Consider the following 14615-nt stretch of genomic DNA (forward strand, 5'->3'; position numbering starts at 1 on the left):
CCTTCAGCTTCTACCACGACTCGCCTTGGTGACTCTGGACCAGTCTTGGCCCCGAACTCTGTTGACCGCAACGACGACCATGCTCATCAACGGACACAAAACATCCTGCCTGATCGACTCTGGGAGCACAGATATTCATACACCCCAACATGGTAAGGTGCTGTTCTCTTTCCATACACCCAGTTAATCAAAGAATCTCCCTGGCCTCCGGGTCTCACTCTGTAGAGATCAAGGGGTTCTGAGTAGCTAACCTCACGGTCCACGGAAGAGAATTTACGAATTTCCGACTATGTCCTCCCTCACATCTGCGCTGCCACGCTCCTGGGATTGGACTTCCAATGCAATCTCCAGAGCTTAACCTTTAAATTTGGCGGCCTTATACCCCCCTCACTGACTGCAGCCTCGCGACCCTGTTGCACGTTTTGCTATGAGTGCAAAACGCGTTTATTGGGGTGTATTAACTTCCAAGTGCTTAACACCACTAGGCTCTGTTCTATGTATTTATTCAGCTTAGGAGTCGCCAGGTGCCGTATAGACACCGTCACGAGTATTCCAAGGTCAAGTTCAAAGTAATAAAGACGATACACCGATTAGTAAGGTCCAAACGATAATATTTATTATACAGTTATAATAAATACTCATGCACACACTAAGAGACTAAGCTATGACTAAACTAAAGTAATCAGAATACTTATCTAACAGGAACAGGCAAGGTCAGGGAGCGAGGCCTTCGTCCTGGTCTTGGGCTGCAACCTTCAGCAAGCATTCTGGTCACTGGGGGGTTTAGCGGGCTTAGTTCGCGTAGCGAGCATCGTACTGGCACTTACGGTTCGGCGGCTGGTGCTCAACGGCTGGAGTCAGGATGTAGCTTCAAGGTCTTGGTCAGGGCCGGAGCATGGAACAACAGACCTTGATCGAAGTTAAGCCGGAGCACAAAACAGACCGGACAACACGAGGGTCCCGTCTTTTATAGGGACCCCAATGTCCGTGCCTTTTTGGGGCGGGCTTTAACCTTTGGTTATCTTATTGGGTCGATTCCTTATCGATACTGTTTGAATTCCCCAATGCGAGGGGGTTTCCGTGATGGGGGGGGCGTTTCTTATGCCCTTTTGTTTGGAGGTTTCTGGTGCCTCGATGTCTGGGCCTTGGCTCAAATGTGTCCATTCAGAGTCAAATGTTTCTATTGTGTGGGTGCTCAGGTCTGATTGCCTCATTAGTATGCAAAGCGTTTTGCCATTTGCACCTAACTAAGGTCTTCTCACCTGAGCCCAAACTGGTTTCTGCTACTTGCAGAATGCAAAATGCTCTCTTTGCAGACTGCTGTTTTGGCTAAACTGCCTTTTTCCCTGCAGTCTTAGCGCTTGGCTTACTTTGTAGCTCAGCGTCCATTTTAGGTGGCTACAACCCTCAAGGTCGACCCGCCTTCCATTTTTGCGAACCTCACCCCTGATTGCAAACCCGTCGCCACCAGGAGCAGACGGTACAGTGCCCAGGACTGGACCTTCATTAGGTCGGAAGTCCAGAGCTTACTGAAAGAAGGTATTATTGGGGCTAGCAACAGCCCCTGGAGAGCCCTGGAGAGTAGTGGTTGTAAAGACCGGGGAGAAGCACAGGATGGTCATCGATTATAGTCAGACCATCAACAGGTATACGCAGCTCGACGTGTACCCTCTCCCCTGCATATCTGATTTGGTCAATCAGATTGCACAATACAAGGTCTTTTCCAAGGTGGACCTCAAATCCGCCTACCACCAGCTCCTCATCCGCCCGGACGACTGCAAGTACCCTGCATTCGAAGCAGATGGGCGGCTCTACCACTTCCTAAGGGTTCCCTTCGGTGTCACAAATGGAGTCTCGGTCTTCCAACGGGAGATGGACCGAATGGTTGACCGGTACGGTTTGCGGGCCATGTTTCCGTACCTTGACAACATCACCATCTGCGGCCACGACTAACAGGACCACAACACCAACCTCTGAAAATTCCTCCATCCCGCAAAAATCCTTAACTTAACCTACAACAAGGACAAATGTGTGTTCAGCACCGACCGTCTAGCCATCCTCGGCTACGTAGTGCACGATGGAGTCATAGGCCCAGAACCAGAACGCATGCGCCCCCTCATGGATTTTCCCCTCCCACACTGCTCCAAGGCCCTGAAACGCTGCCTGGGATTTTTTTCATATTACGCCCAGTGGGTCCCCAATTACGCGGATAAGGCCCATCCATTAATCCAATCCACGGTTTTCCCCCTGTCGGCAGGTCCCCTTGTCCCCCACCTCCTTTCTTGTATCGGTGCACCTCTGCCTTCTCCCCACCACCCCTCTCCCCAATCCCGCACAGGTCGTGAAAGTGCCCATCCAGTAAATGAAGAAGCACTGTTAATAGTCCTTATATGTCCACTATTGATGCTACTGGCAACCCATGCCCCACTGGCCGTTCAGAAGGTGCTCTTTTTCAGGAGGAGGTAAAAATGTCAGCACTGACTTGCCATGAAAACCTGAGCCTTCCGAAGCACTGTTGCTCAGTCATGCTGAGGAAGTGGTTTCTCCTCCTTTGTTGGGCGGCACGGTGGCACAGTGGTTAGCACTGCTGCCCCACATCCCCAGGGACCCGGGTTCAATTCTGGCCTCGGCTGACTGAGTGGAGTTTGTACTTTTTCCGCGTGTCTGTTTGAGCTTCTTCCGAGTGCTTCGGTTTCCTCCCACACTCCAAGGAAGTTCAGGTTAGGTGGAATGGCCATGATAAATTGCCCCTTGGTGTCCAAAAAGTTAGGTGGGGTTACTGGGTTAAGGGGATAGAGTGGAGGCTTGGGCTTGAGTGGGGTGCTCTTTCCAATATCTGGTGTGAACCCAATGGGCCGAATAGTCTCATTCTGCACTGTAGGATTTCGATAAACATCATCGATAAACATTATTCCTTGCGTTGATGGTATAGCCTCCTTCCAGCTGAAACTTTGCATCAACATCCTCTGTTGTGTGGAGCGACATGTGCCTGAGGAAAAGGATGTTGATAACTACTCTAGGTGTTGATGGTGTTGGTGCTCCATTTTGGAGGTCCAAGTTCGAGCTGCATAAACTGCTCCCATGTGGCAATGAAGTCGGACAGCAGGGAAACACAGGTCAAGGTGAATATGACGTTGGAAATTACCAATGAAGCAGTGAAAGCATATTTCTGGGACAAAGTCGTGTAAGACAAAGCCTTTCACGTAGGAAGGGAAACAGTTCTGCAGTTTCATTCCTTAAAGGCTTTCTAGCTTGTCAGTTTCATAGAGCAATGAATCCTACTGTGCACTCGCCTTGTTGGCCCGGATACCACTCAGGAAAGCCATACGTTGGCTTTTAAAGCCAAAATGCTGTGTTTAAAGTCTGCATTGGCTCTTTCACATATTTCAATTACAGAACCCAGCTCCATGGGGGCTTTCCAAGTGTTTGTGATGCATCCCGGTAAAAGCTGGAAATCAATGGGATCATGTTGGGTTCTGACACGCTACCATTTTTTGTTGCAGATTTAGCCTCCCTCATGCATCTGAACCTCCCAACCCCCCCCCCCCCCCCCCCCCCGCCACCCCATCAGTTAAAATTCAGACAACACACACTGCAACACGTATCATCATTTTCAATTTTTATTAAATGTCTATGTTACAATTTGAACAAGAACAAACTCTATTGAAGCATTTACACAAATAATTAAATTGTTTTTTGTAAATCTTATTCTTAAAAATGACCAGAAAGCTGTAAAACAACATAATTACCAAACATAAAATAAAAAGCAAGCTATAAAAGTTCAGCACTGGTATACATGCATATAAAAATGAAAGCCAATCAGATTACATAGATTCAAAACTGGAGTATTACACACTTCCCTCTCAACCATCTCCATTTCACTGGGACATCCTGACTAGGCCGAACAATTTCAATCATATCCTGCTGTTACCTTCCCGCTCAATTTGGAAATGTTTTTAAAATGGTGGAATTCGTTCCTCCAAACATCATTGATTTGTTCTGCTTCTGAGTCACGGCTATTGATGAAAAATATGTTTGTTTTTCTTCGCGCCACCTCTTATCTTTTTTTTAAATTTCTACTCCCTCCCCGCTTTTAAAATGTACTTGAACTCATCTTTGCATGTCAGCTGTGGCTCAGTGGGTAGTGCTGTAACCTCTGATTGAGAAGGTTGGAAGTTCAAGTCCCATTCCAGAGACTTTTGAGCACAAAGATCTTGTCTAACGTGCAAACAGAGCTTTGAGGGAGTTCAGTGCTGTGGGATAGTTATTTGTCAGGTGAGACATTAAACTGAGGCCATGTCTGCTCTCTCTCTCTCTCTCTCAAGTGGCTATCAAAGATCCCATAGCATTACTTTGAAGAACAGCAGAGTATTTATCCCTGGTGACCTGGACAATATGTATCCCTCAATCAACGGCACAACAAACGGATTATCCAGCCATTATCACATTGCTGTTTGTGGGAGCTTTCTGTGTGAAAACTGGCTGCTGAGTTTCTGGCATTACAAAAGTGCCTCAAACTACAGAAGTACATTGTTGCCTGGAGAGCACTTTGAGTCATCTAGAATTTGTGAAAGACATTTTATAAACGGGAGTCTTTCATTCCCTTTCTTTTCATTTAATTTTCTGATGCTAGGTATCAACAAATATCTAACTCTGCCCTCTGATCTTTATGGATTAGTTTTCTTTTTGTATTTAAATTTTCACTAACTAAAACCGAGTCGGGACTTTTGTATGCCTTGCCCGCCCCAAATCTAGTAAACCCGCTGTGGGGTTTGCCTTCGGTGGGACTGGGAGATCCTGCCGGTGGGAAGAGCCGGAAAATCCGGCCGGTATATTAACTGATCAGAGGCACTTGAATACCCATAAAACAGTGAAAGCAACAGGTTATTTAATTATTCATGGGAACTCACATTGTAAATAGAATCTTCCTACCTTGGTCATTTGGCCCTGATTTTTAGGCCCAATCCATGTCCTGATTTTATTATTTATTCTCAGTTTTTAAAGATGTGTCTTTGCTTTTGTCTCTTTGTCCTCAATGTTTTGGCGCCTGATTTTATCCCTGATCTTTGCTTTTATATATTGATCATGGGTGATTACTCCTGATTTCTTGAGACCTGTGTCCCAATTTTCAAGTTTGGAGGTTGCGAGGTAAGATATCATAAAGCCAGAGTTGTTTTTGTTTTACTGTGAATCCTTTGAGGGCAGCGCAATCACATTGTTTTGGGATTCTGCTTATTCTACTGTAGTTCCTGCATTCTTGTGCACAAAGATTTGCAGCGTAGAAGTGAACAAAGAACACTGTTCAGCTCGCAACTAGGGCAGCACGGTGGCACAGTGGTTAGCACTGCTCCCTAACGGCATCGAGAACACGGGTTCGATCCCGGCTCTGGGTCACTGGCCGTGCGGAGTTTGCACATTCTCCCAGTGTCTGTGTGGGTCTCACCCCCACAACCCAAACGAATGTGCAGGGTAGGTGAATTGGCCATGCTAAATTGCTCCTGATTTGGGAAAAAAAGTATTGGGCCCTCTAAATTTATAAATAGAAAGTTTAGTTTGCAGTCACTTTTAAAAATGCCTCATTGGGACGAAGAGGATTTTTGATTCCAAAAGATAGCTAATAAAATTCTTTTCATTTTTGGGGTATGGTGTAAAAACAAAACATCTTGACAATATTGAATTCTGACTTTACACTGCGATAGTGTACAGAGACACACTTGAGGAGCAGAGAGGGTGGGCTGCTGTTTTGCTATGGTGCTATGATTTCACAAAATTACCTCTAGCTATGAACTGGTCCGTCGTGAAACACTTTCCTTATGTAATGTATGTCTCAGATTGCAGTGCTCAAATCCTCTTGGACATAATGGCAGGAGCAAAGTGAAAAAGTATATTTGCGCCATTTTTCAGCCAATGTTATGAAGGCAAATTCTCTGTGAGAATTCATTCCTACTCTCTCTATAATGCACAATAACAGAAGGCTGGGAGTGTATTACAGAACCGGTCATAAGTTAAAACAGTTGAGAAAGGTAATTTATTGTGCATCCAAAAACAGGAATTCCACCACCCCTCCAACACCACCTGCCCCCCCCCCCCCCCCCCCCCCCCACTGCCATCACTCCTTGAAATAGGTTATTGATTGACCCATGGGATGTCATCTCCATTATTATTCCTGGGAGACTATTCTTCGTTTGGTGATATTTTGTTTTGAAAATTCCCTCTTCACTTCAAAGCTTGAGATAGCCAGATTTGCAAAACAGTCCCTTTCTGCTGGATGATGCAAGGCCTTGCCGATCGTTTCCTTCCCCTTGCTCACCCTTGGAGAGAGTGCAAGGCCTTCCACAGTCCAATGACCACCCCCCTCCCCCCCCCCCCCCCCCCATCCAAACCCTCTGTAGCAAATGATACTGGAGCCTCGGCACGTGACTCAATCAGCTCTCACCAACTGGAGCCTCGAGGCCAACATCATTTGTGTAGATTTGAAACAAAAAATATAACTGTGGCATTGCGATGATAGAACATTGACGACATTTAGCATTGCAGTATAGATACCTACTCTATTTATTTAAATGCTTCACAGAGTGACAAACTGATATTAAAAAATACAAATGATTTTTTTCTCACAAGACTTTTGAAGACCTGAGTAACATAAGAAGCATTTCTTTTAGTCAGTCTTTGATTTAGACGTAAGCTTTTGACTGAGTTGACTCTGCCTTTGTGTAGATTCGTTGCCCACTTTGAGCAGAAGAATACTTGTAGCCACTATGAAAAAGAACACAGAGTCACCGTTAGTTGCGCAAAGACATACACAGTCTCATTTCAGTTACCACTAATACACCTTTGAACCTTTGCTCATGTCTATTTGACCCTTTTCTTTTCATAGATATTGATGTTTGTTTTGATTGCTCTCCCTGAGAGAACGGAAAAGGCTCTCGAGGTAACAAACAAAAACAAAACAGAAAGAAAAAAAAATCGATCAACAACACATCTTTTGACAAGTCATGGCAAACGCTCCCTCTTTTATAATGGATGAAACAGCTGGAGCCAGAACAGTTCTGGGAGTTGCTCCATCCCCCAGACACCATCTTGGGCAACAATAAACAATTACGTTATCTTACTTGTTAATGGAAAAGTAAGAGGTCTCTGTGGAATCTGCTCATACTGCAGCCTATACAGAGCCCACTTATCATTAGGCCTCAGTCTACTCATAATGAGGCCTTTATAGAGTCTACTTCAGTGGAGAATATATATAACAACTTTTGTGCGAGGCCTAGTTGGAGCAGCTCATCATGGTGCCTACAAGGAAATAGTGAGATGCCTTTCACCTTATTTGTAGTGAGAAGAATGTAGACAGTACATGTATAATGAGGCCCATATGGGACTTACTTGAAATCTAGATCCTAAGTATAAACTATAGACCCTACCGACATTGAGGCTGGTATGATCCTTACTTATACTGAGGTTGACATAGGGCCTCCTCATAATGAGGCAATATTACACAATGTCACAATCATTACAAAATCCTGTCTCGGCATTCTATTTTGCTAAGCTCACCCTATCATGGCAATCACTTTTTTGAATTTGGTTTAACAGTAAGATGGTGAAGATCGGAAGAGTGTCTGCAAAGGTTAGAATTCAGAAATTTGAAACTCTTGGCCAATCTATATGTTGACTTTATAATTCTACCTTTATTTCTTTAATAGTTTGAATGCGTTTTCATTCTTGTCACTCATTTAGAGCCTTGGTATGGAGAAATGGAAATCTCAGTCAACCAGTGACTGTTTACGCGCTCTGAGTCAAGTACCTGTAGGGAAGCTGTTTTAATGTTGACGGTGCAGCTTTTGGGTACAAGGTGAAATAAGTAACAGAAAAATGCTTACCCAGGCTGTGCATTTCTTTTGCAGGAACAACACAAGAACGAACCTCCCAAGATGAGGAGAGCTGACCCAGCCCACCCAATGTAGAGGGCAGACCCCAGCTCATATCTGCAAACAAAGAAATCGTTAGGCTCACACACTCTTAAAGGTAACCATTTCCTAAACAATGATAACTAACTGCCCAAATTTGCATGATGCCCCAAACTGTGAGGGCACCATCTGGTCAGTTTATATGTTACTAAATCACATGGACCATGTGGGTCTCAGGTTTGATCAGCAATTTCTGGAAGATCATGACTTTTTAGGAGCAGAGAGAGAGATAGAGACAGAAACAAGGGGCAGGATTCTCCCATACCGCGGTAGGGTGTTCACGCCGTCGAAAACGCCGTTGCGTTTTACGACGGCGTGAACGGGCCTCTGCCAGGAGTAATTCTGACCCCTACAGGGGGCCAGCATGGCCCTGGAGCAGTTCACGCCGCTCCAGCTGCCGATCCTGGTGCAAACTGGGTGTCGCGAGATCCGCACATGCGCAGAGGCACCGGCGCCAACGTGCACATGCACGGCGGCCTCCTTCAACACGCCGGCCTCGACAAAACATGGCGCAGGGATACAGGGGCCGGCGTGTAGGAAAAGAGGCCGGGGACAGAGAGGCCGGCCCCGCTGATCGGTGGGCCCCGATCGTGGGCCAGGCCGCATCGGAGGCCCCCCGGGGTCGGAGCCCCCTCCACCCCCACAGGCCGCCACCCGACCCTTGCGTGCGCAGAGTTCCCGTCGGCTGCGAGCAGATGTGGACGGCGCCGGTGGGACTCAGTGTTTTAACTACGGCCGCTCGGCCCATCCCGGGCCAAGAATCGGTGGGCCGGCCGCATAGAGCGTCGCGTGACCGGCGCCGCGCCAGCCACACCGGCGCCAATGGTTCTGCAGAGAATCACGTGCCGGCGTCGGGGGAGCGTGGCCTGGTCGCGGGGATTCTCCGGCCCAGGACTGGGAGAATCCCGTCCAGAGAGAGAGAGAGAGGATGTAAAGAGCCAGAAAGGTTTAGAGAGGGAATTCCGGAGGTTAGACTGGACTTAGATAGATAAAGGCATAATCGTAACAAAATCGCAAATGAAACCAGGGAAGCCCAAGGGGTGAGTATTGGAGGGATTCCAGGAGGACTGTAGGGCTGGCGGAGGTTACAGAGATAAAGAGAGGGGGTGAGACCAGGGAGCATAAGGTGGTCAACCAGAAAACACTAAGTGCATTTATAAAGAGCCTTTTACTAGCCCAGGATATTTAACCTCCCCACATCAATATTGTGATCAGCATATTCAGATCTTAACCAAGCTGTTAGCAATGACGCTGCTGTCTTTTTCACTTCCACTTGACCCATCTTCTATTTCCTTGCTTGTTCCATTACCACTTTGCTTTGCACGATCATCTCTTTTTTGTTGTAATTTAGTATCTTCCGCTTTCCTCTCTAATACAGGCTCTTTTCTTTTCTTTTCTTTCCCCCGGCCCTTCCCTTGCTCTGCATTGGTTCATAAACTCTTACACCTCTGACTATTTCCAGTATTGAAGAAAGATCAAATACTGTTGGATTGTGTGCGCAACCCGCCGTGTATTTCGCGTCCTGCCGTTGCCGACAGAGTTTTCTGTTGAATGTACCCATCGCCGCCAGGAAACCCATGGCAGGGGTGCACCATCGGCAGGGCCGGAAGATCCCTTTGTCGTATACAGCTGCAAAAGTCTGGCCCCCGACTCTGTTTCTCTCGCCATTAAAGTTAACTGATAGAACATAGAACATAGAACAGTACAGCACAGAACAGGCCCTTCGGCCCTCGATGTTGTGCCGAGCAATGATCACCCTACTCAAACCCACGTATCTATGCTGAGTGCTTCAAGCATTTCTTTGTGTTCATTGATTATGAAGTACATAACTATAAATACATATAGCCAAGTTCACACTCTTGATGGGCCTCATTCTGTGAGGGCACACTCGAAAAATCTCCCCTTCATTCTCCTTAAACTCCTCTGGATTCTGAAAGAAATACAGCTGACAATACTACTCTCACATTAAATACTACATACATACTTTGATCCTGCAAAGACAGGATTGTAGAATTCCATTGTGATGTTGTAGGCATACCAAGAAATGGGAACCATCCCACATAAACCTGTCAATGAAACGGAGAAATACATCAAACTCCAGGAAAAATGGACAGAAACATTCCCACTCATTTAATTACGTTCGACTCAAGAAGTGAATCATAGAATCATAGAATGGTTACAGCACAGAAGGAGGCTATTCGGTCCGTCGTCTCTGTACCAGCTCTCTGGGAGGATAATTCAGTTAATCCCACTCCACTGCCCTTTCCCCATAGCCCTGAACATTTCTTTCTTTGCAAATTCTCTTTTGAAAGCCACGGTTAACCCTGCCTCCACCACACTCTGGGCAGTGCATTCCAAACCCTAATCATTCGCTGCTAAAAATATGGGGCTGGTGGGATCCTCCGTTTCACCGTCAACGCACTCACGCCCACGGATTTCCCGATGGCGTGGGGGCGGCCACAATGGGAAACCATATTGGCCGGCTGGCGGGATGGAGGAAAATCCCATCCACGGCCTGTCCTCATGTTGCCATTGTTTATCTTGTCAATCACTTTAAATCGCTGTCCTCTGGTTCGTGCCCCTTCTGCCAATGGGACATTTCTCTCTGAGAAGGATTTTCTGGCCCCGACAATGATGGGAAAATTTGGAGGGCTCTTCAAGGTCAATGACTCTCTGGGTTTTCCCGGCCTGCCCGTGACAGTGCCCGCTGGTGTCAAATCCCGAAAACCCCGGTCTCTATCTACTCTGTCGAGATTCCTCATTATTTTGCACGCATCCAGCATTTCTCCACTCAACCCTTTCTCCTGTGGGAATAACCCCAGATTCTCAAATCTACCCATATAACTGAAATCGTTTAACCCAGGAAGCATTCCAGTAAATAATTCCTGCACTCTCACTAGTGCCTTCACATCTTTCCTATGGGGATGGACATGTTATTCCAGTTGAGGCTGAATATGTGTTTTATACAGGTTTATCATAACATCCTTACTCTTGTGGGGCAGTGGGCAGCGTCCCTACCTCTGAGCCAGAAGCTCCAGGTTCGAGGCCCACCCTAGGGCTTGATGGCCAAAGACGTCAAGTGTCAAACTGAAAATCCTTCCAAACGCACCAATGGCTGGTGGTAAAAGCTGGGGAGATTCCTGGTCGGCCGTGCTGGATCTAGAATGGTGCCCATCAAGCTATGAGCCCCTGGCGACAGACTAGTGACCTGTTCCGGGAATTACTTGCTATGGAAACAGACCAAAGTCTGCCTTAATGCACCATTAGGTGCGGGAAGAGAATTGGAATTGGGAGAAAGGGTCGATATAGGCATGGCTGACTGAATTCCCTCCTTCTGTGTTCTATGATTTTATGGTTCTATAATTACGAACCAGGTTTAAAGATGAAACATTCAGTGAGGCTTACTCATGCTACCAAAATTTTATTACCAAGCTGTCATTTCAATTTTAATGAGTAATTTACTTGTTATCTACAATTCATAATGTGACTCGTGTATCTGTCCATGTCATTGTTGACTATCCCTACAGAGAGTTTTCAGACAAGTTTTACGTTTTGAAGTTAAGGGACAATCCCACTCCAGAGACATACAATAGTACTGCTGAGTTTGGGTGCCATCTTTTGGACGTGGCATCACATTAAAAGACTCTGCCTTCTCAGGAGGCCACACAGTACCCCATGCCACTGATCCAAAGAAGAGCGGGGACATTTCCAGCCAATATTTTACCCTCGAGCAACATAAAAGGCACTGTATAAAGTATTTTACCAATGCGTGTACCTGTATCGCCAGCCTGCAGCAAGGGTCAAGAAATTTCAGGTCAACAACCTGCACTTTTTAAAAATTCTTTCGGGGGATGTGGGAGAGACCAGCATGTATTGTCCATTGCTAATTGCCCTTGAGAAGGTGGAGTTGAGTTGTAGTCCCTTTTGTGTCAGTACACCCACAGTGTTGTTAGAGACGGAGTTCTAGTCTTTTGACCAGCGGAAGTGAAGGAACCGACAATATATTTGTAAGTCAGTATGGTAAGTGGCTTGAAGGGCAACTTGCAGGTGGTGGTGTTCCCATGTGCCTACTGCCTTTGTCCCTTGAGGTGGTAGAGATTTTGGGGTTTGAAGGTGCTGTTAAAGGAACCTTGGTGAGTTGCTGCAGTGCATCCTATAGATGGTACACACTGCTGCTACTGTGCATCGGTGGTGGAGGGTGTTAAGCTCTGTGTTAAGCTCTTAGTAACTCTATAATAAGGACTAGGAAGCAAGTTTTGACTTTTTCGACTCCAAGTTTATTTTTTTCAGGATTCACTAATTCCAACACCAAAAACAGTAAAACAGTGTTACGTGTGTCCCCTTTATATATTGGTGCAGTCTATTAAACAATTAAAACACAATTCCACTTAAGTATTAGGGAATATTAACTCTTTCCTAAGTGTTTTTAAGCGTTGGATGGGGTGTCAATCAAGTGAGCTGCTTTGTCCTGGATGGTGTTGAGCAGCTTGAGTGTTGTCCTCATTCAGGCAAGTGGGGAGTGTTCCATCACACCCCTGCCTTGTACCTTGCAGACACCAATAGGCTTTGGGGAGTCAGGACGTGTGTTACATGCTGCAGAATTCCCAACCCTGACTAGTTGTTGCAGCTGTGGTATTTACATGACTAGCCCAGTTCAGTCTCTGCTGAATGGTAACCCCCAGGGTGTTGATAGAGAGGGATTCAGTGATGGTAATGCCATTGAAGGTCAAGGGACGATGGTTAGATTCCCACTTGTTTGAGATGGCCATTGCCTGGCACTTGTGTGGCGTGAATGTTACTTGCCTCTTATCAGCCCAAGCCTGGATGTTGTCCAGGTCTTGCTGCACATTGTCACGGACTGATTCAGTATCCAGGGAGTATAGGAAATTCATCCTGTAATTTTTCTTATGTGCTCTCAGGCTATAAACCAAACCAACCTTTTAGCTCCATTCAAAATGTGCCAAGGGTTAGTTGTTCCATTTGTTCAGTATGCCAGTCACCTGGTTAACCCATTACATAGAACATAGATCATAGAACAGTACAGCACAGAACAGGCCCTTGATGTTGTGCCGAGCATTGTCCGAAACCAAGATCAAGCTATCCCACCCCCTGTCATTCTGGTGTGCTCCATGTGCCTATCGAATAACCGCTTGAAAGTTCCTAAAGTGTCCGACTCCACTATCACTTTGAACATTCTTGTAATTGTACTGACCTGATAGAATGAAGATAAGCCCAGCGGTAAGGGAAACCTTTCCTTTTGTTTTCTCATCCATAGTTCCAATATTGGTGCATTTCAGGCCAACCAGAGCCATCATTGTAGCGATAACTCCCAGAATGATAGCGATGATCATCAGAGCACGGCATGCTTGGATATAAGCTGCAGGAGAAGGAAGTATTTTAGTGTTGGTGCAAGACTGAGCCAGGACTGGTGCAGAAACAACCACCGAGAGAGCTCCTCCGTCTTAGCCACCATAGTCTGCATCCCCTTCTGTTTGTATAAAAACACTGGGCGGGTTCCTCCATCACGCAGCACCAGACTTTTGGTACAGCACGTCGTCAGAATTCTCCGTTTCGCCAGCTGGTCAATGAGGTTTCCCATTGTGGGGCAGCCCCACACTGTCGGGAAACCCCCGGGCTGCTGGCAAAACGGAGAATCCCAAATGGCGGAGAATTCAGACCCCTATTTTTAACTCGAAGCAAAACTCCTTCTTCCCTTCTCAGCTTATTTTATTTTAGACCAAGGTAATCAAAATCTGTCCTGGCTGCTGACTGTAAGAATCCGCTGTTGAAAAGTTTGGATGATATCAACCCATTCCCAAGAGGGCACAGCAGTAGTTTGCCACTTTCAATCTCTTTCCGAGCCACCGCAAGGATGATTGATGTGTGAGGGTGAATTTCCACATTGGCATGAGAGGGGTGACTCCTCTGCGGTTGGTAGAGAAACATCTTGCTGGGAAGTATATAATGAGCTGATTCTGACCCTGTTCTGCTTGTCTTGGAATCCTCCTCAGTAAAACCACAAGCCGAGTTTCCTCTGAGAAGGAATGGGATGGTTGTCCTGATCAACAACGATGAAGGTAGTGCTAATACCATCAATATGTCTAACTTGGGTATCCACTGATCTTTCCTTGAAGGTAAGGTACAATGGCCGCGATTCTCCGCAACCACGATGGATGGGAGAATAGCGGGAGGTCCACTCCCGCACCTCCCGCTATTCTCCCACCCCTCCCAAAATGGCGTGTCCGGTTTTCCGGCGTGTCTGGATGGGCCGAGCGGCCTGCCGTTCCCAACCTGTTCACGATGGCGGCAACCACACCTGGTCGCTGCCGTCGTGAACATGGCGCGCCAGGTAAGTGTGGGGCCTAGGGTGGGTGGATCGGGGATCGAGCACCACGACCATGCTCGGGAGGGGACTGGCCCGCGATCGGTGCCCACCGATCGTCGGGCCGGCATCTCAAGGGGACGCACTCTTTCCCCTCCGCCGCCCCACAAGATCAAGCCGCCATGTCTTGCGGGGCGGCTAAGGGGAAAGACGGCAACTGCGCATGCGTGGGTTTGAGCTGACCAACCCGCGCATGCGCGGCTGATGTCATTAGGCTCCGCCGCGTCATCATTCTTGGCGCGCCGGGCCTTGAAGACAGGGACAAGGCCCGG

General features: G+C 46.9%; 1 protein-coding gene across 2 annotated transcripts in view; it reads right to left on the minus strand.

Moving 5' to 3' along the window:
• Window positions 1-6531: 6531 nt before the first annotated feature.
• LOC119976586 (claudin-15-like) overlaps window positions 6532-14615 on the minus strand; it is a 62777-nt gene continuing 54693 nt past the window's right edge. For both annotated transcript variants that reach the window (XM_038817189.1, XM_038817190.1), the window contains 4 exons: window positions 13174-13338; window positions 9946-10027; window positions 7875-7979; window positions 6532-6756 (listed from right to left, as the gene is read on the minus strand). In XM_038817189.1, the coding sequence (XP_038673117.1) occupies window positions 6675-6756; window positions 7875-7979; window positions 9946-10027; window positions 13174-13338 (434 nt within the window). In that variant the 3' untranslated portion in view covers window positions 6532-6674. The remainder of the gene's footprint in view (window positions 6757-7874; window positions 7980-9945; window positions 10028-13173; window positions 13339-14615) is intronic.

This window comes from Scyliorhinus canicula, chromosome 13, assembly GCF_902713615.1.
Source record: "Scyliorhinus canicula chromosome 13, sScyCan1.1, whole genome shotgun sequence".
Lineage (NCBI taxonomy): Eukaryota > Metazoa > Chordata > Chondrichthyes > Carcharhiniformes > Scyliorhinidae > Scyliorhinus > Scyliorhinus canicula.